This window comes from Drosophila montana, unplaced genomic scaffold (genome assembly GCF_035044405.1).
Source record: "Drosophila montana isolate Dmon_TW-CO22-7 unplaced genomic scaffold, ASM3504440v1 contig_2611_1, whole genome shotgun sequence".
In the NCBI taxonomy this organism is placed as follows: domain Eukaryota; kingdom Metazoa; phylum Arthropoda; class Insecta; order Diptera; family Drosophilidae; genus Drosophila; species Drosophila montana.
Window position 1 is genome coordinate 22,998 of NW_026997476.1, and position 19,979 is coordinate 42,976.

General features: G+C 40.5%; 1 protein-coding gene across 1 annotated transcript in view; it reads right to left on the reverse strand.

Annotated features, from left to right (window-relative positions):
• LOC135429180 (stalled ribosome sensor GCN1) overlaps positions 1–19,979 on the reverse strand; it is a 47,124-nt gene that overhangs the window by 14,753 nt on the left and 12,392 nt on the right. Inside the window, exon 3 of the mRNA XM_064683435.1 lies at positions 9,685–10,649. Within this exon, the coding sequence (XP_064539505.1) occupies positions 9,685–10,649 (965 nt within the window). The remainder of the gene's footprint in view (positions 1–9,684; positions 10,650–19,979) is intronic.

Below are 19,979 nucleotides of genomic sequence, written 5' to 3' on the forward strand. Positions count from 1 at the left end.
GGCATTTAATAATGTAAATGAACACATTGAGCCCTTATATAATGCAGATGATCACGCTAAGGAGTCAAAATATAGATTATAAGTAGCATATAAAAGAGCTAGACTAAGGCTTGAACAAAACAAGCAGAAAAATAAACTTATATATGACAGCAAAGTAAACGATATAGAATTAAACATAGGAGACAATGTATTATTAAGAAATGAAACAGATTATAAGTTAGATCCAGTATACATAGGACTATTTGAGGTCATAGAAATAGAACCCAGCAATAACATAGTTATAAAGAATAAAAATAAAAAGTACATAAGGATAGGTTAAAATTGTTAAATACGGAAAACTTAAAAGGAAAATCTTTCATGAAAGAACGGTTTTTTTTTTTTAATTTAAGATTTATTTATTAAACTTATATATTCTTTAATCAACTATTCAATTATTATAATTTCAATTTTAAAAAAAATTTAAAATTCATTTATTCAAATTTTATATTCATTAATCAATTATTATAATTTAAAATTATATTTACAAAATTTTCATAAATAACCATAACTTTTAAATAACTACATATATTAGGTTATTTCTTTAAAAAATGAGGTGTAGTATGAGCAACATCAATATTCAACATACCCAACCAATGCTAGAATATTGCGAACAATAATACATATAGTGACACTTTGTTGCTATAACATAACTCAAAGTACGTTCGAAATATGATCGTCCACTTATGAGTGGTTTGACCATAGCGTGGGATATGCAACGTCTACATATTCTGCCACATACCAATATTCAATGTATATGCCTTAAGTATATGCATATATGTAAGCGTTCACTACATGCTCCCGCTCTGCTGCTGTACCCAGCGACAGAGAAATATATACAGAAACCCTATTAAGCATAAATTTATAATCCAAAGACAGCCAATCGGTGGAAACCCAGCATCGTCAGAAGACGTCTTAAATAAATAAATGAGTAGTTTCAACCAACTCACAACAATAGAAACATGAAATAACAAGAGGCTCTAGTCTGGAGCTCCCGACTAAGGGTTACCCTGAACCCTCTTCTTCCAACACCAAATGTGTTAAGTAAAAATAAAAAATAATTAAAAAAATAATTTCCTCGGTAGGGTTCGAACTCGCAACAGACTACACTACTTGCTGTCGCCACACCAATGATTAAGTCTTAATGAGAAGAAAACGAATTAAAATAGCAGCACAGAAAACGATACAATCGCAATTGCAATGATGTTAATAGAAGACAAAGAAGTCGCGCATGAATGTGTGTGCACATGTATACAGAAATTCTTGCAATTTGCGCCAGCTGCCGCAAACTCGATGCCAGAAAAAACACATTTTCTTTAATAACGTTTGTGTTTCTCAACCGATCTTGATAACATTTTTACAGTACATCTTATTGTACTATGGAATATTCGTGTATTATCAAAATGACAATTGCATTAAAATCGTGGCTTAAATTGGTGGGCAGTATAAATTGGTGTTTTATTTGATTTATATCTATGAGGTAGTAGAGGAGAGGTGATGATAGCTGTAAAATGAAAGATAGAACTCTTAGCTAGCTCTTATTATTTACCAAAATTGCTAAAAAAAAACAGGATTTCGATATCGATTTTTATCGATTACTTGGAAACGGGGCAAGTTATCGAATATCGGAAACAAACTCGATCCGCACTAGGGCACTAGGAGGACCTACAGCTAAAATTTCAAGTCTCTGGCTCTAATAGGTTATGTGATCCTTGCGTACATACATACGGACAGACGGACGGACGTACATGGCTAGTTCAACTCGGCTATTGATGCTGATCAAGAATATATATACTATATGGGGTCGGAGATGCTTCCTTCTGCCTGGTACATACATTTGCACAAATACATTATACCCCTTTTACCCATTTTTAATGGGTTCAGGATAGGTACAGATTTTTTTTGAAGAAGTGACGGTTCAGAAGGGCTATCGAAGATATTTGTTAAATATAAGGCAGAATCGAAATTAATTTAATGGCACAGTGCTTTGATTTTATCGTTCGCAAAGCGAAACCGAGCTGTGTTAATTTATCTGCAATTTCAATTCCGCGGCGGAGCGATCCCAGCGGCACACATCCTACCTGCCAACCCTAACCTACACCCCGGCGGAGCGATCCCCGGGACCCCGCCCCCCCTTTCCAATTACATAATTACTTTTTCGGCGAATCGATCCAAGCAGTCCCTCCTCTCTTCTTGCATCGCGTCTCAGTAAGTACAAATTTCTTGCAAATTAGACCGGGGAAGACAGTTCTACAACCCCGGCTAAATCACTACTTTAAAAGTGGCGCCTGAGAAGGGACTTGAAGTATAAAGACCAACGGGAGTAGCACCATAGTACAGTTAATGCTAGAAGGCAGCAGTGGCTGAAAAGCTAGCTGCCCGCAGCGTGAAGAATATGGGAAGTGCTAGTGGGGGTGTCGGCAGCAAATGCACACGAGCAAGCAGACAGTTGGAGCGGCAACTGACGGACAAATGGTAAAGTGGAGACCGAAAAACTAAAGGCAGTCATAAAAATGTATGCCGAGCGACGCGCGCGAGTGTGAGAAACGTAGACTCACACGCAAACATACGTCCATGTATGCTCACGCATCGAAAATCAACAACGTTCATATCGGCAAATGCGGCGGGCATAGAAGTTCACCGTGGGGCAAATCTAATTTTTGCGCGGCGAAATGAGATCGTGATTGAACGTGCAAGTTTTAATGCTATAATCACGATCATAAGTGTGAAGAGAAGAGAAAAATTGTAAGAAATCAGATAAATAAATAGCCTATTTTTATTTTATTATTAGAAAAATAAATAATATAAGTAATTAATTTAATAAAATTAAAATGAACAATGTGTCAATGGTTTAATAATATACGAAAAATAATAAATAATAATAAACAACATAAAAAAGGATAAAATGGATACGGGTGAGTGTAAAAATCGCGGAGTGGGTGTGAGTTGGATCCACCAACGTCGAAAGGAAGAGTTGGAGACGCTTGCTCGTGAGTGGACTTGGCCAGCCGAGTTGGAGGCCATGTGTGCGCGACCTCCGGTACCTAAGCCCCAGCCCGAACTCGCCAAATGGAAAAGACGGTCCAAACCCGAGTTGGTTTCTGGCCAGCTTTTAAGCGTTCCTGGTCTGTCCGCCGAGGGCCTCAACGGAAGCGAGGGGGCATTTTAGCGTACCCGAGCAGGGCGGGAAGTGGGGTATGCTACCACGGACAGCCAGCTCCGCTATTATTCTTAAAGGCCCTCGATGAGCGTACAATATAGTACGACATCGACTTGGACAGGCTACCAAGGGCAATGAGTCATGGTCAGCGAAGCCGCGCGGTGGTTCATGACAAGCGGTTTGCCCGACGTGTCATAGGTCGCGTGTAAGGAGGGGTTTTTGGAGTTCTTCTTGTCGCTAGAGAACGAAATCCGAGCCCACCGTTAACAAGATGGTGTAGGGTTCAAGTAGTACATGGTAGACATGCGGGTGTTAATGCACCATGCCGGCTACACCCCCGAAAGGGAACTTAGCAGGGTTTACGAAAACGTGCTCCCTGAATATAAACTGTACGTGCGGAGGCAACCAAACTCATCTTAACCCAAGCTCATACTGCTGGCCGTCGATTATGGAGGGATAAGACAGCAGGGTCAGTGGTATTCGCTGGACTCGCGATCTCGAGTGGGTTGCGGGATAGGCACGTAAACGGGCGTCGGGAAGCCGCCATCAGCAAACGTAATAGCCAACCCATTTCGAACAGCCCTAACGCCGGCTTTTGGGACGACTTCCAGCGGAGCGCTCCCCGGGTCGTTGTCGATGCAAAGAGGAGAGGCCGCCGACAGAATGATCGGTAAAGAACCGAGGACGCCAGTCCAGCGGCGTCCGATATGTAGATGCGGGCAAGGTCAGTTTATACTAGAATGCACCAACAGGCAATTTTCTACACGCAATGCGGCGATAGAGCGATGAGCAGTCAAGAATGTTGCAGGGAAACGGGCAGCGGCGCCACCCTGATCAGGAGCGGGTGGGTGGCAACGTCAACGGAATTCGGAACCAGTAATCGCTTTACGAATCGGAAGGGGGCCGTTTCGACGCAACGGTAAGGTCGGCGGGAGCGAGTATACGGCGACGATAAACACAGGCGCGACCCAATCTTTCACGAATGGTACGAACAAAAGTCAATCTAGCTGGTTGCACGATGAGCGTGCCCTTGATGATAATAAGGTCGATGCTAGATCAGATCCTTCTGGGGATGGACCATCTCTGTACGATAGGCACGAGGATACGCTGCAGGAGTCGCGAGATGATTTTGGAGGCGATAGTGTGGCGGGGAATTTAGGATTTAGAAATAAGGGCGTGTCCAGGGTACCAGTGGTCGATGATCGAGAGGAAGTAAGAGCGCCGAAACAGGAACGTATAGGGGCTCCGCGAGGGGAAGGAAGGAAAAACAGGAGACGACAGAGGTCAGCGGAGACGGGGATTCTGGGGCCGCGAGTGAATCGGCTCTAAAGAGCGCAAAGGTGGGAAGAGTAAGAGTGAAGAGTCCGCAGGCTAGCGGAGGCGAAGGGTCTGAGGACGCCAAAGTCTGATATACAGGTACTTCTAAAGGAGGAGTTGACGCGATTCGACGGGCTGGAGGAGGGCATGTCCCGGGAAACAGAAGAGCACCTACAGAGGGCATCCCGAGAGCGAATACTCTGGCGATTCGAAGTACCTCGAAAGTTCGTATGCGACAAGGCTTTTATGAGCTCCAACGGCGTAGAGGTGCAATGCATGGCACCGTACTGCCCACAGGCGAACCCGACCGAGCGGACAAATCGGACGGTCAAAACGATGATTTCCCAGTTTATTAAGGATCAGCAAAGTTCGTGGGACGAAATGGTACCGGAAATAGCGCTGGCCGAGAACACAAGCGTAGCTGATTCTTCAGGATTTTGTCCCGCCTACTTAGTACAAGGTCGCGAACCCTGCTTCCCGACGGCCCTGTATGACGCGGGGCATAATCGAAGAAAAAAGGAATTGGACGATACATTAATATTAAAACAAAAACTAGCTCTAAGAAAACAATAAAGAAGAAATTATCAGCGAATAGCTATGAATGAAAGATACTTGATATATATATATATATATATATACATATGGGTCAAGTTTTCGATCATTCGAAACAAACTCGTATTGCGCGGGCCCTACAAGGACCTACGTTCGCAAATTTTAAGCTCCTCTCTGACTCTGAGATCATTGCGTTTATACATACGGACGGGCAGACATAGCTAGATCGACTCGGTTATTGATGCTGATTAAGTATACATAAATTAACACCAACAAATGAACATATGCCGATCCCGCCGAGAGATCGGATGCCGCCGCTACAAAGTTGCTGCATTGGCCGTTGATATTTGTTGACTTTGCATTGCTGCCGGTCAACGGCCACAGCGACGAGATCCGATGCCATGCGCGCATTGAGTGTCCATCCAGAAGTAGTCACGAGGCGCTGGGTCAGCATTCTGCCGTTGGCGCTGCCGCGGTCAGAGTGCTCTGGATATGTTTTCAGTTTTTAAGATTAAATTATATAAAGCACATCGTGCCCATAAATAAATAATATTCGGATTCAAATCCTCACATCTAGTGTTTCATGGCTTCAACTGTCGGTCACCACCTGGTTGCACTAGTAACGCGATACTTGATAATTTATATACTTTATGATGTCGAAGATGCTTCCTTCTGTTTTTTACTTACTTTAGCACAAAACCAATATAATTATTTTATATATATATTTTTTTACCATTTTCAATAGGTTCGGGGAATACAAATAGATAATAATTCTTGGCAAGCGTGGTCAATTTCTTAGTAATTTGCCTTTTTGTATAGATAATAGTTTGTCTATGTTTTAAGGTAAAAGTGGGATTCATAGGAATAAGCAGATTATATTTTAGACCGTATTGTAACAGGCTGGTAGATCTAGTACTGTGTAAGACTTACGATAGGTCAAGTCAGCTGCTAGTCGGCTGTTAATGATCTTAGCTATTTACTCAAAACCAGCTTGCCAGTGTTGAGGAAAAGGAGTGAGAGTCGCTTTTAGGGCAGAGTTGATTGAACACGTATGTGAGTGAATGTGCTCAAGAATAAATCGTGCAATAAAGAAATATACATACATAAAAAAATATAAAGAGAATTACAATACACCGCTTAAATTTAAGTCAAATTGGACTGTACTTCAGCCTATACCTTGCCCCCAGCAATGGACTTTTTTCGGTAACCTAAGGTAGCAGTCATTCAACGTACGTCACGAGGCCCAAAGTACAGGAACGAATACAAATCAATACGAAGTTATGGTCATATCTCATGTGCAATATCCTTGTATGCACGGCACACTTATTGGCGTACTTTCGAACTTAAGAATGAGGCAACATCGAGGAAAAAATGAAAATAATAAAGCGTAGGGAGCCGAGATGACTTTCTTCGTGATCCCCAGAAGTCACCTTAATACATTTAGAACAAGAATTTCTGAAAATAACCTTTTGGGTTCTGTTACTCAAATACTGCAGTTGAGAAGACTGGATGGGAATTCGAGAAGGCTTCCCAAAATCAGTATAGATTACGTCAATCTGCATTCCTTTATTAAAACCATACATTTTTAGGTAAGTAACCACATGGAGATTATTGGTTGTATAATAGAATGCAGAATAGAAGTCTTGCGTTTGGAGTTAACACAGTTGACAAATTGCTTAGGCTTAAGTAAAATGAAGGCGGCAACGTCGAAGGTAATTCTTATAGCATATGGAATTTTGTGTAGAAAAGTTTGATCTCGCAACTCCAAAGAAGAAGAAATAAGAGTGATTTCACGATTTTAAAAAATTTCTTATAAAAATTGCCAAATGACACTTTTACAGCCACAATCGTTGTGTCCGAGATGGGAAGCTCACTGAGTTCCAATAAAAGAGCAGCCTCAACAGCCTATGTACTCCGCATCCGAAACGGAAAGCTCGACCACATTTGTAGGTGGTGTATTTGAAGAGAAATATTGAAGAATATGAGATGACCGATTTGAACCAAAGCAAGAAAATCTTCGCAAAAATTAGAAAGTTATTAAGTGTTTCAATAACTGTTTACAACAAAGTTTTGGAATTTGCAAAAATTAGAAAGTTTAGATTTAAGACATCTAAAACTTTAATAGCCAAGAGATGCCAACTTTTTCTTTTTGACGCACCAACTAAAGATTAGTCCCTACCTGGCAATAAAATCGCAGTCCGATTTTTCTTTTTGTCTGTTTCTTCTTGTGCTATTAAGTGTTTCAATAACTGTTTACAACAGAGTTTTGGAATTAGTTAAGGTGAAGCATTTATTTTGGAGGATGATATATCACTTGAACATGAGTTGTTGCCTGTAAAAAGCTTTTTACAGCATTCGATGTGAAATGAAGGGCAACCCTGGAAATAAATACATGATACATGAGGGACCGCCCACAGAGATTTAGGCACCACAGGCTGGGGAATCTGAAACAGACGGTAGTCCAGACACCGTATTGTCTGGTGAAGCTGTAAATTTAAAATAATACGTCCGGTTTTCCATTACCGATGTCACACATTCGGCAACTGAACTTGTATCTCCAGCAGACCTTGTAGCTATCTGAATAGCAAAAGAGATGGGCTGCTCTGTAATCGGAATTATAGGCAGAAGATTTGCAGTCGGAGGCTATAGGGCACTTTGCAAGGGCAAGTTAGGCCTTGAAACTCACCCAACAGTTTTAAGCTATAGAATTGAGTGTTTGGGGTTGTAAGCTGATCGTTAAGTTGGCGCACACCAAAAATCAGACCCTTAGTTGCCGTATTCTTCTTTTGGTAAATTTTTCTTGAAGAGACAATTTTATGATCCATACTTGTGGCTTAATACTGCAACAAACTCAGAGTAAGACAAAGAGTGTGAACAACATCAACAGGCCACTGAATATAGAATATAACAAAGTATAGATAGAACAGTTATCTATTTATAGTCTATCGCTTGTGCACCAGAGGTTTTTCACAAAAGAGGCGATGTGCAGTTAAATAAAAACAACAAGCGGTTTATCCACAGAGCTACTAAAGCAAGCGCACAAACAAAAATTCACATTACACGAGATCTGAAATGTACAATAATAATTTGTTTAAATACACAAGCTTCAAGCATGCACTGTCGATAAAACATAAATAACTGAGAAGGCAAGCGGATTTTGTGAAAATTTACTTGTTTACCAAAAACAATGCGGAGCGCACTAAAATCGAATGTTCGGTTCAAAGAGATAATATAATCGACTTATTTTAAAATCAAATATTTCCTAAAAGATTCTTGAAAGAAATTCGTAGAATTTATGCAGCAGCTATGCTGCTAACATAACACATAACTTTTGTGTTATTTAACCGATCTTAATGAAATTTTTAACATAACATTTTATTGAAAAAAAAGAATAAAGAATATTTGTGTATTCTCAAAAATTCAATTGCATATAAATTGTGGCTTAAATTGATGGACAATACAAGTTGGATAATTAACATGATTTATAGGTCTGAGGTGGTAGCGGGGAGGTGGCGATAGGTATAAAATGAAAGATACTTGATATTCAGTCCCCGAACTGGAGTGGAAACGAGTTCCAAAGGAAACCATAGAGAAGTTGGTCGAGAGTATGCCAAACCGAATAAAAAGTGTAATAGCTAATAAGGGTCTGTGGACAAAATACTGATTTTGAATCATATTTAATTTTTTTTTATTTTCTGGATCATAAAAGTGTAGAATGCAAAAATAAAACATATAAAGGTGAAACTGCATGTCTATTGCCGATAAGAGAATTAAGAAATCAAACCAAAGTAAGAATAACGGAGGGTGCAAAATTGTACACATGCGTTTTGTTTTAGTTTTTCTTGTTTGAATATTTTGCTGATTTATTTGTGTTTTTGTTATATACGCCAATTTGTTAAGAATTAAATACATATTATTGGAAAAAAAAGTTTTTTTGATTTGCTTCATTCGTTTGGATATTATTGACTCACAAAGTTCAAAGTGTCAACTATGGAAACACTTTTGCTCCCTACTGTATATACATATATACTATTTTAGAAGCTACATGTCAAGTTTTGTGACTCTAGCTCATATTATTTGCAGAAATATCTCAAAAAACAGGATTTCGATATCGATTTTTAGCGATTACTTGGAAACGGGGCAAGTTATCGAATATCGAGGAGGACCTACAGCTAGTAGGTCTCTAGTTCTTATAGGTTCTGATATCCTTGCGTTCATACATACGGACGGACGGACAGACAGACAGACGGACATTGCTAGATCGACTCGACTATTGATGCTGATCAAGAATATATATACTTTATGGGGTCGGAGATGCTTCCTTCTGCCTGTTACACACATTTACAAAAATACAATATACCCTGTTTACCCTTTTTTAATGGGTTCAGGGTATAAAAATGAACGTTTTTAGCACATCTGACTCAGAATGACATATAGACGAAATTGGAGATATCCACTCTGCTTCTCGTCCTGATCACTTGGAAGTATGTTTGATGACTACATTTGCATTAGTTTAATAAAAAAATCTTTATAATGACTACTTACTAGAGACGTATACAGATAAAACTGTTTACAATAAAATTAATAGCAAATGTTTAGGATATTGAATATAAAATTACCTGCAATAATTTAATTCTATACTCCACAACATTTATTTTTCCATCAGATCCATTCAAAATAGAGAAAATTAGTTCCAACAATTTTTTTATAACGTTGCCATCTGAGCATTTTTCTGACAGACTTTTTAAGGACTGTACAGATTCACGGCGAGCAATTTCTCCTTTGCTGTATAAATTTTTAATTAAAACCGCTCCGATTTGACACGCGTATGTGCTACAGTCAATATTAATAAGATTAAAAATTAGTCCAACGCTTTCCAAAGTATTTTCAGGACTGCGTAACATTGATTTTTGTAAATCATTATAAATGTATAACGTGAATTCAGAATTATCAATTATGGATAATAATGGTTGACAAGCAGTTATAAAAACGTTTTCCGGTTTGGACTTGCACAATATCATACTTTTTACAAAGTATTCCATAGCTTTTATCTTATGTATTTTCAGTATATTGAATTGATTGTGTTCGGTTTCAAATCGTATCATCGTCATAATCATAATCGTAACGCTAGTAGTTGCATCCATTTCAAAAATTGCTGCCATTGTATCATCAAAGATATTATTATTCTCCCATAAATCATATATTATTTTTGTAGCTGCTTCTGTAACACGTGTATTTTGAGCTAATAAAGTTGTTTGATATAATTTTGACTGATATTCAAATAACCTGAACTTTTCTGTTTTATAAATATTTGAGTCTCTGTTTGTATTTTTTAAAAGTAAACAAACCCATCCTAAGGCTACAACAGCCGATCTACAAGATTTATGAGCAGGTAAAAATGGTAACTCTTTCAGCAAAAGTGTTTTTATTACACTTAGCATATGCTCTATAGTTAAATCATGATGAGACGTTGTTAGATCACAAATTAGCTTCCGAACTAGTAGCTGAGATGGAGCATCCTTGTACTTAGATATCGTTGTTCCTATTACTTTACATATTCCTCGAATGATAGCTGAATTTACACCTAAAATGAAATAACAGTACATAAAGTAAATTATATTTATTTAGAAATACTCAATGAATTTTTGATAATAAGTTCTTAGTATAAATTTGACATAGGCCCTTTAAATTTCTTTGGTACGACTGTGTAGTTGCATGCCTTTTTGCAACTAATTATATCGGTGCTTGGCAGCCAACTCGAAGTAGTTGTACCTAGGATGCAATCAAACGAAAAACAAAACTAACGATATGTAAAGCGAACGAAATAGAGCTGCGCTCAGAACGATGGGCAGCGGGCATCAATTTAGGAGGCAAAGGGCCAACGAAAGAGTGTGGGCAGCAGCTTACAAAGAGCGCGAACATTATTTGCTCTTAGGCTGTAATTATAATTGTTCTTCTGCTGTTGGTGTGGTCTCTGTTGGTTACTTGACCAAATATTGTCCCCCCGCTGCCTTAGATCAGGCTCAATGTGTGACGAAGATGTCGCTGTACCCAGGAAGTGTGCGGGTTTGAAAACGTCAAGATCACCTGGATGCTCTGAAAGTGGAAGTAATGCTCGTGACTTAATAATAACCGTGATGTGGCAATCGAGCGTAAGCAGCGAATCGAAATCCAAGTGGAAGGGCCAACAGAGCGATAAAACTGGTGTTTCGCAGTCTTTACAGCGGGTTCACATAGTCCAGAGTGCGGAGAGCGAGGAGGGATGAACAACCATTTAATTTAGTCGGATAGGCAAAACTCGTGAACAGCCTTGACATGCTCGTCACTCAGGAACAGGCGGCTCAGATCTGCCAGGTCATTTTGGCACTTACGAAGTATGTCGCATTGTCAGACCAGATCCTTGAAGGTAGAGAGCGAGTCAGGATAAACCGCTTTAGGGCGATTAGAAATGGTGCTGTAGACAAATCCTTTACAAGCTCTAAGTGCACCGCCTTAGTAGCGAAGCATATGAACAGGCTGATATAGCATTTCACTGGTGGCCTGTTGCGCACTTCGCTCTTGTAGAAAAATGGCCCACAGAAACGCAACTGGCCATAAAAGAATACGATGTGTCAAGACGATCAGCTGGTAGGTCTGTCATTATATGCTCTGCCAATCGTGGCTTGGCACGAAAAAATATTGTGCATTTGGCAACAATACTGGATGCTGTTTTACGACCGCCAATGGGCCAACGAAGACAAAAAGTAGCGAGGTCCAGCATGTAAATTCCGTTTATGAAAGTAACTATTACATCGCGTCACAGGATGCTGACGTGGAAATATAATCGGATGTTGCGCTGAGAAGTCCAACGACGACTTTTTTAGCCGTCCACCGATGCGAAGATGGCTAAGGAATGGCGCAAGAGAGGCCATTGAGCTGGACCACTTGACATGCCTTCCTTTCTTCAGTGCCTTGTAGTCATCGCCAAAAGTAGCCATTTGAACTGATCGCAGCAACAAATTTGTGCTATGATGGACCTGGTCTACAGTTAATTCAGCTCCTCGGATTTGATTTACAAATTTGTAAATATAAGCAATGGGAGAACGAGTTGAAGAACTTGCAGCCAAGCGAGAGATCAAGTTGCGCTGCAGTTTCGAGTATTACCTTATGTCGAAGTTCTAGCAAGGATGCGACATGTACAGATAAGGCAGCCCACCCTTCCTTTCTCTTGCTGAGAAAACTAGTGCAATGGGCCCATAATGGAAACTGGGAGAGCTCACTAGGCAGCGCTCCTCGTGAAATTATATCCACCGGGTTTAAGTCAGTGGGAATATGCTGCCATTCTATGCCAGTGGTGAGCTCTTGGATGGCTGCGATCCGATTGGCAACGAAAACATTGAATTTAGAAAACCTCAGCAGGGTCTGACCAACAATAGTACCGAAAGCCGAACAATTTCATTTGGCTCCACAGAGTTCCAGCTTTTCAGCGACACGCGACTTGGAGCACAAGAGACGTTCGCTGGTGTTGCCATGGCACTTTGAGACTGTATAGACGCATGCTCCATAAGCGCTCAAGCTGGCATCAGAAAATCCGTGAATCTCCACTGTACTGTCTGATGTGAGTGCACGACGGAGCTACTGGAATTGCTGAGTATCTTCAAAATCAGCGCAGAAGTTGACGCAGGCTGTGCATAAGTGTACAGGCAGGCTCTCATCCCAGTCCAGTTTTTCTGTCCAGAGATCCTGCACAAAAATGTTAGATTTTGTTATTGCAGGACTAACAAGACCAAGGGGGTCGTACAAGCGAGCAATTGCGGACAGGATTGATCGTTTTGTCTGTCTGAAGGGTAGCCTCAGTGGAGAGAAGAAAAAAAGGAAACAGTCTGAGACGGGATCCCAAACGAGGCCTAACGCTTTCGTGATGTCGTTGCTATCGTCGAACTTAAGTAGCTATTCTCTATCCTCTTCCGGTATGTTTTGGAGTACAGTTGTGTCGCTAGAACACCATTTTCGCAGATTAAACTTGCCCTTGGCGAGTAGTCCAGACGTTTGCTTCAATATCTCAAATGCTTCTTGAACACAGCACCAGAGATGAGATCATCCACGTAGAAGTCCCTTTTAACAATGTCAGAGCCAATAGGAAATGTTTTCTGCTCAACCATGGCTAGTTGATGCATAGCTCGTACTGAGAGGAACGATGCGGGTTTTGTGCCGTAGGTGATGGTGTCTAATTTGTAAATCTGTATCTTCGGATGCTGAGACTCACGCCACAGGATACATTGAAAATAGTTGTCTGCGGGTTCGACTCGTACGCATCGATACATTTTGCATTTATCGCCTGTAAGGGCGACTGCAAATGTACGAAACCGCATTAGTATCGAAAACAGCATCGGTTGGATGGAGCGAGTGTCCAGAGGTAGTAGCTGCCACGCATGGCCACGAGTGTTGATTTGCATGCATGTGAAGCACATCCAGTCGCGACCCAACTAAAGCGAATATTTTGCAATATCGGCAGTCCAGCAACAAGTTTAATCTGGCCAACGCATAGCAGATCGAAAAACAGACTGGATCCAATCAACATGTCGATTTGCTGAGATTTAAAGAATGCAGGATAAGCTAATTGTATTTTTAACGGAATGTTTCAAGATGCAGGGTCAAGAGTGAAGCCAGGCTGATTATTGGTGATGGATGGTGCAATCAACGCCGGGATGCAAGTCGAGTACTCTGACACTCGAGATTCGAACTTTGATGCTTACCGAGAAACCATCGGACGCAAATGCTGCATCACCAATGCCAGCAACGACAGTTGTTGATTTGAATTTGCGAAGCTGGAGCTGATGAGCAAGACGAGAGGTGATGATGTGCAGCTGCGACTCAGAGTCAAGACAACATCGTGCTTGGGATGCAGGGCGGTAGTGAGTGGCGAAGATAAAATTGCCGCCAAGGTGGTTTGGGATGACGAATAAGTTTCGGTATCTTGAGCATTGTGTGAGCTAGAAGCAGCGATGTGACTGCTTGGGTTGCCAAGATGCAAAAAGCTATTATGCTTGCTTCCACAAACTCTGCAAGCGCTGGAGCCGCAGACACTCAGCTGATGTCCCCTTTGCTGGCACTTTAGGCACAGCGCAAGCCGATTGGCTGAAGCCGCAGCGAGAGCGATAAATTTTCGAATTGCAAACATATATCAATAGAGTGGCCTGCGACTTCACAAAATACACATGCACTCGTTGCATTCTTTGTTACTTCTAACGTTCTTCTACTTCTGTTGTTCTTGCCCACCTGGGAGCTAGGCGTGTACATTGCGTAGCGTGATCCGCATTTTCCAGCCTTTGGCAACGCCTCTCGATGAAGGTTGTAAGCCGCTCGCATGATAGTAAGACGTCCAACGGAGCATCATTCTCCCAGCTAGCTTGCGTAGCTGGGCAGCCTGAGTTCCAACCGCCACTTGATTAGCTGATGTCGCCTCATCATTTCCATTCGCACTTGCACCTTCATCAATCATTATGAATGTAGCGCACAACAAGGATCACACAGCCGAACTACAATACACGTCTGCGCGCACAAGCTCGTTCGAGCGAGCAAGCAAGTGGTTCGTTACTGTTGTGTAGTAACTTGTTTAAAATAATACATTTTATTTTGAGGCGCTTAACGAACAACTTGATATTGTAAATGTTAACAAACGAAAGTATAAAATAGAAGTAAATGCGAAAAGTAAGAAATAAATAAAAAAGAAATCACGTCGGGGTCACCAAAATGTGTGGTTGCAAGCCTTTTTGCAACTAATTATTTATCACTGCTTGTGTGCAGCGAAATTCAATGAAATATATTTTTGTTTAGGATATATTTATTTTTCCGAACGGGGCACTTATTAGAATTTATTAATTATTATATATATCGTTGCTTGGCAGCCAACTCGAAGTAGTTGTGCCTAGGATGCGATCAAACGAAAAACAAAACTAACGATATGTAAAGCGAACGAAATAGTTCTCTGCTCAGAACGATGGGCAGCGGGCGTCAATGCAGGAGATAAAGGGCCAGCGAAAGAGTGTGGGCAGCAGCTTACAAAAAGCGCAAACATTATTTGCTCTTAGGCTGTAATTATAATAGTTTTTCTGCTGTTCGTGTGGTCTCTGCTGGTTACTTGACCAAACACGACCTATTCACCACAATATCGTATTCATTAAGACAGAATTGAATTCGTACAGAAACAATTCCTGTTGTTTGTCCTCCGTGGTTTGAATTGGGATCCTGTTGTGCGGTTCCCGTCATACTCTAGTACATTCTGATGATTAATCTTCCTTCTTTAATTAATTGTTGAACCATGTTTGGTAATTACGGGTGAAATCGACTCTTCTGGGTTGACTAGCCAATTAAATTTCTCTATCCATGCTAGACTAACACGTTTACCTTTATCGCTTTAATTTTGTTCAACTAACAATGCCTTCCATGAACCGTTCGGAGTCCTCTGTGATGATTATAACAAGCATTATAGAGTATAACTCTCGGAGTCTTCTCTGTTTTTTATAAAGTCTTAGCATATAGACGTAGTTTGTATTCGATTTTGTACTTCGCGACTCATGTCGTGACCCATCGGGCTATGCACCTCGCTTTGCCGTTCCCATGGGTACTATGCTGAGACACCATCCAACTTATTTCCTGGGAAGTTGTCTCAGCACATCGTTCAACTCTGAGGACAACGGTGATGGGCTACTGAACAAGTCAAAAAACTCACATACACAGGACCGACGGAAAAAGATTATGAATTATTGCTTTAAGATTTTCCCCAGATTCTGTCATCGATCCCAACAATCTTTCCGACGAAAGAACTGTTGCATTACCCGAAAGACGTGGGTGTTATTTCGACCCTAAGGTCAGAAGGACTATTCTATCGTTCGCACCCTTTACAGTTCTGGGGTCGATCATATCTTCCCGGGTCAAATTATCGTGCACCCCTTTTAAGCTTCACTTGCAAACTCTAGAACAGTCAATGTGGTTGATCCTTCGGACCCACCCAAAATCGACTGTTCAATTAATCTCTTCTCTTTACTGTTTAAGACAGATGAGAGTTTGGTGGACTTCCATTTTAGGTGCAGATTGAAGGATTCCATCCCATAACAGGCGCATTGCACATTAAAGTAAACTTGAATGTTTTGTTCAAAGGAAGTCCCTATCTCGAAAAGAGTGTCTGATCGACTCGATAATACAATCAGAACATGGCTAGATCGTCTTGTGCAAAAACATGTATACATGAGGACTCAGATGGAAGGATGACGTAGTAGTTTTTGTTTGGTTCCTATCGAAGATGGAAGATCGATGGGTGGATGGATGGAAGATATGGGGTCCTCATGTTCTTAGAGAACGAAATTTGCTTCGTCGCATTAACGACTGTAATTTGCTTATCAAACCTCAAAGAAGTGATCCATTTTTAAAGCGCATTGTTACTGGCGACGAAAAGTTAGTTGTTTTCAAGAATGTAATGCGCAAGAGATCATAGTCTAAAAAGGATGAACCAGCTCAAACCAATTCGAAGGCCTATAAGTCACAAAAAAAAGGTTATGTTGTCTGTTTGGTGGGATTTCAAGGGATCGTTTATTTTGAGCTTTTTTCCGACAATACCACGATTAATTCTGAAGTGTATTCTGATCAGCTGGACAAATTGAGTGATGCACTCAAACAGAAGAGGTCAGAATTAATCAATAGAAAAGGTGTAGTGTTCCACCATGATAATGCGAGACCTCATACAAATTTCGCCAACGACTCTCCAAAAGCTTTTGCAGCTTGAATGGGATGTGCTACCACACTAGCCATATCCAGACTTGGCACCTTCGGACTATTACTTGTTCCGGTCTCTGCAACATTTTTTGGATGGGAGAACCTGTACCTCAAATCAGGACAAAAAACCACTGGGACCAGTTTTTTGCCTACAAGGATCAAAAATAGTATGAGCGTGGAATCAATCTCTTGCCCGAAAGATGGCAAAAGGTATTGGATCAAAATAAAGAATATATAATTTCACAATAAAAAAATCGTGTTTAAATTGCACTAGATATAACCAAATTACTTAGTGAACGATCCAATATATTGTGTACTGAGGTTGGATCGGTAGAAAATCAGTATTTTTGAATCGATTCTTATATTTATTTAATTTATTTTAAGAGATAAATTCTCGACAGACTACGCTTTAACGGCTGAAATCTAATTTACTCTGGTACACAACTAAAACGCACCCCTCTTTTTTGTGTACTAATTTTAAGATTCGGGCATCCGAAAAACTACAAATGAGGAATGAAAGAGAATGTAAGATAAAACATAGAAAGTGCAATAAAACAACAGTAATGTCTTCACCGTTTCTTTTTCATTACTTATTCAACAGTTTTGATTTCTCGGCGGTCTTAAAAAAAAGCAGAATCGTTTAAATAATAATTCAAAATGAATTAAACGAAGAACATGTCGCGTGGTTCATATCTTTCCGACGAGGAAAAAGGGCCAATTAGTGTTTTAACAGTGAGGGGATCCCGATGCGAGAAATCGCTAGAAAAATTAATCGTTCTGATCCTGTGGTCAGAAATTATTTGAAACACCCTAAAGAATATGGCACAAAGAAAATGGGAGGCCCAAAAACAAAAGTGTCTGACAGAGCTAAGCGACGCGTTGTAAATAATGCTAGCAACTCAATGAAGATGCCATACTGTGGTTGGGAATTCAATTGTGTTGTAAGTCATATCCCCAGCACCTTCGAGAAGAATAAGTAGTGGGCCGCTGTTTTCTAGGCGTTCGGTCGGGCATGACATGCGGATTTATTTTATAAGTTCATGCCTCTGCTCCCCAAAGGGCTAGGGAGCACAGAGCACAGAGCAGATATTCCCATTTTAGAAATCCACAAGACATTGACATTGACTTACATAGGCAGGCAATCCTGCATTCCTGGCATCAAACTACAGCTTAATGACCACCTCCAGGCATGTTTAAGTGTGATTGGAGGTGTTCGAGTGCTGAGCCTCACGATGGAATATCGCCCACAATGTCGAGAAGACCCAGCACACCATGATTACGCTGCGGTGTGGTCGCTCACCCGGCTTAGGCTTAAAGGGGGGAGCATCAGACACACGGGCAGCGTCATTTATTTTGGTGTGACCATTGACAAGCTGATTACGTTGAAGGACCACGTAATCTGAATATACGGTTCAGCTAGGACAAAGGTTACCAAATGGATGCACAATGGTATACGCCCCTTTGCCTTCATCTCTATATATAAAACTGTTTGTCCTGACTGACTGACTGACTGATTGGTGATCAACGCACAGCCCAAACCGTAAGAGCTAGGAAGCTGAAATTTTTACTGTAGTTACCTTATGTGATGTAGGTGCACGTTAAGACGGGGTTTCGGGAAATTCCACTCGCAAGTGTGGAAAAATCGCGAAAAACGTTTGTATGTAACTTTTTTGTTTACCATCCGATCGGCCCCAAACTTATTTTGAAAGATCTTTGTTCAAATTCATTTGAGGCGTGTTTCGCACTTTTCGGAAAACCCATTCCTCCTTGGTGGAAATGGAGGTCGAAGATTTGGTGGGTGACGTTTCGCGCTCAAATTCATTTCCAGTGATCTATATGAAAAATCATTTGAGACGTGTTTCTCACTTTTCGCAGAATTCAAACTTTTTCGGGTGAAATGCGACTCAAAGATTTTTTGTGCGAAGTTTTAAGTTGTGTCCGATTTGCTTTAAACTTATTTTCAAAGCTCTACATAAGAACTTAATGAATACGTGTTTCAGCGATTTGGGAAATTCCACCCGTAACAGTGGTAAATTGGCGGAAAACGGTTGTATGAATGTTTTTTGTTTACCATACGATCGGCCCCAACTTATTTTCAAAGATCTATGTTCAAATTCATTTGAGCGGTGTTTCACATTTTTTTAATTATCCATCCCTCCGTGGTGCACATGCGGGTCGAAAATTTGATGGATGACGTTTTGTGTTCAAATTTGTTTTCAAATATCTATAAGAAAAATCATTTGAGACATGTTTCACATTTTTCGCAAAATCTAAGAATTCAAAGATTTTTTTTTGGTGAATTTTAAGTTTTGTCCGATTTGCATAAAAGTTGTTTGATTCCCGTCCGATCAGTTTCAAAATCATTTTCAAAGCTTTTTGAAAACATTGATTTTATAACATATGTGCCACGGGCAAGGCCGGGTTATACCCGCTAGTTCACAATAAAATAAAATAGAAATATTATGCCCTTATATGTATTACGACTACTGTTTACGGCTTTTGAAACGTTCGTCTGAATGTTGGATTGTTTAGGCTTCCTATTAAGATGAGGCCATTTTCCCCAAATCTTGATAGGGCAATATTGCGTCCTTTAGCTGTCGCTACGTCTGCAGATGCAGGGCATTCACAATGTTGATGTTGTTAATGCTGATAAGTACAATAACATGGAGAGTCTGTTAAGGAACCTTTTGGAATGTCTATATCTGGTCAATATACATTTAGTTTCTTTTCCCAGATCCTGATTAATTCTATTCTGTGTCCTTTTTAGAGTATAGACAAACCCCAAGGCCGGTTAACGGTCAATTTGCCCCTCGCTTCATATTAGGTATTTCGATTCCTGCATGCCCTTGGTATCTACGAACTATCACACCTTGAAGGAGTTGTGTCCTAGCATATTCAGTAGTTGAAAGAGGTCAATGACAAGATGACACGCGATCCTACACTCTGGCGCACAACTATAAACGCACAACTCTTTTCTGTGTACTTTTCTTAATAATCGGGCGACCGAAAAACTACAAATGAGGAATGAAAGAGAATGTAAGATTAAACATAAAAGTGCAAGAAAACAACAGTAATGTCTTCACCGCTTCTTTTTTATTAATTATCCGATTTTCGGCTAGTCCATAACTATAAACGCACTATCAAAAAACATCAAAAGCAGTTT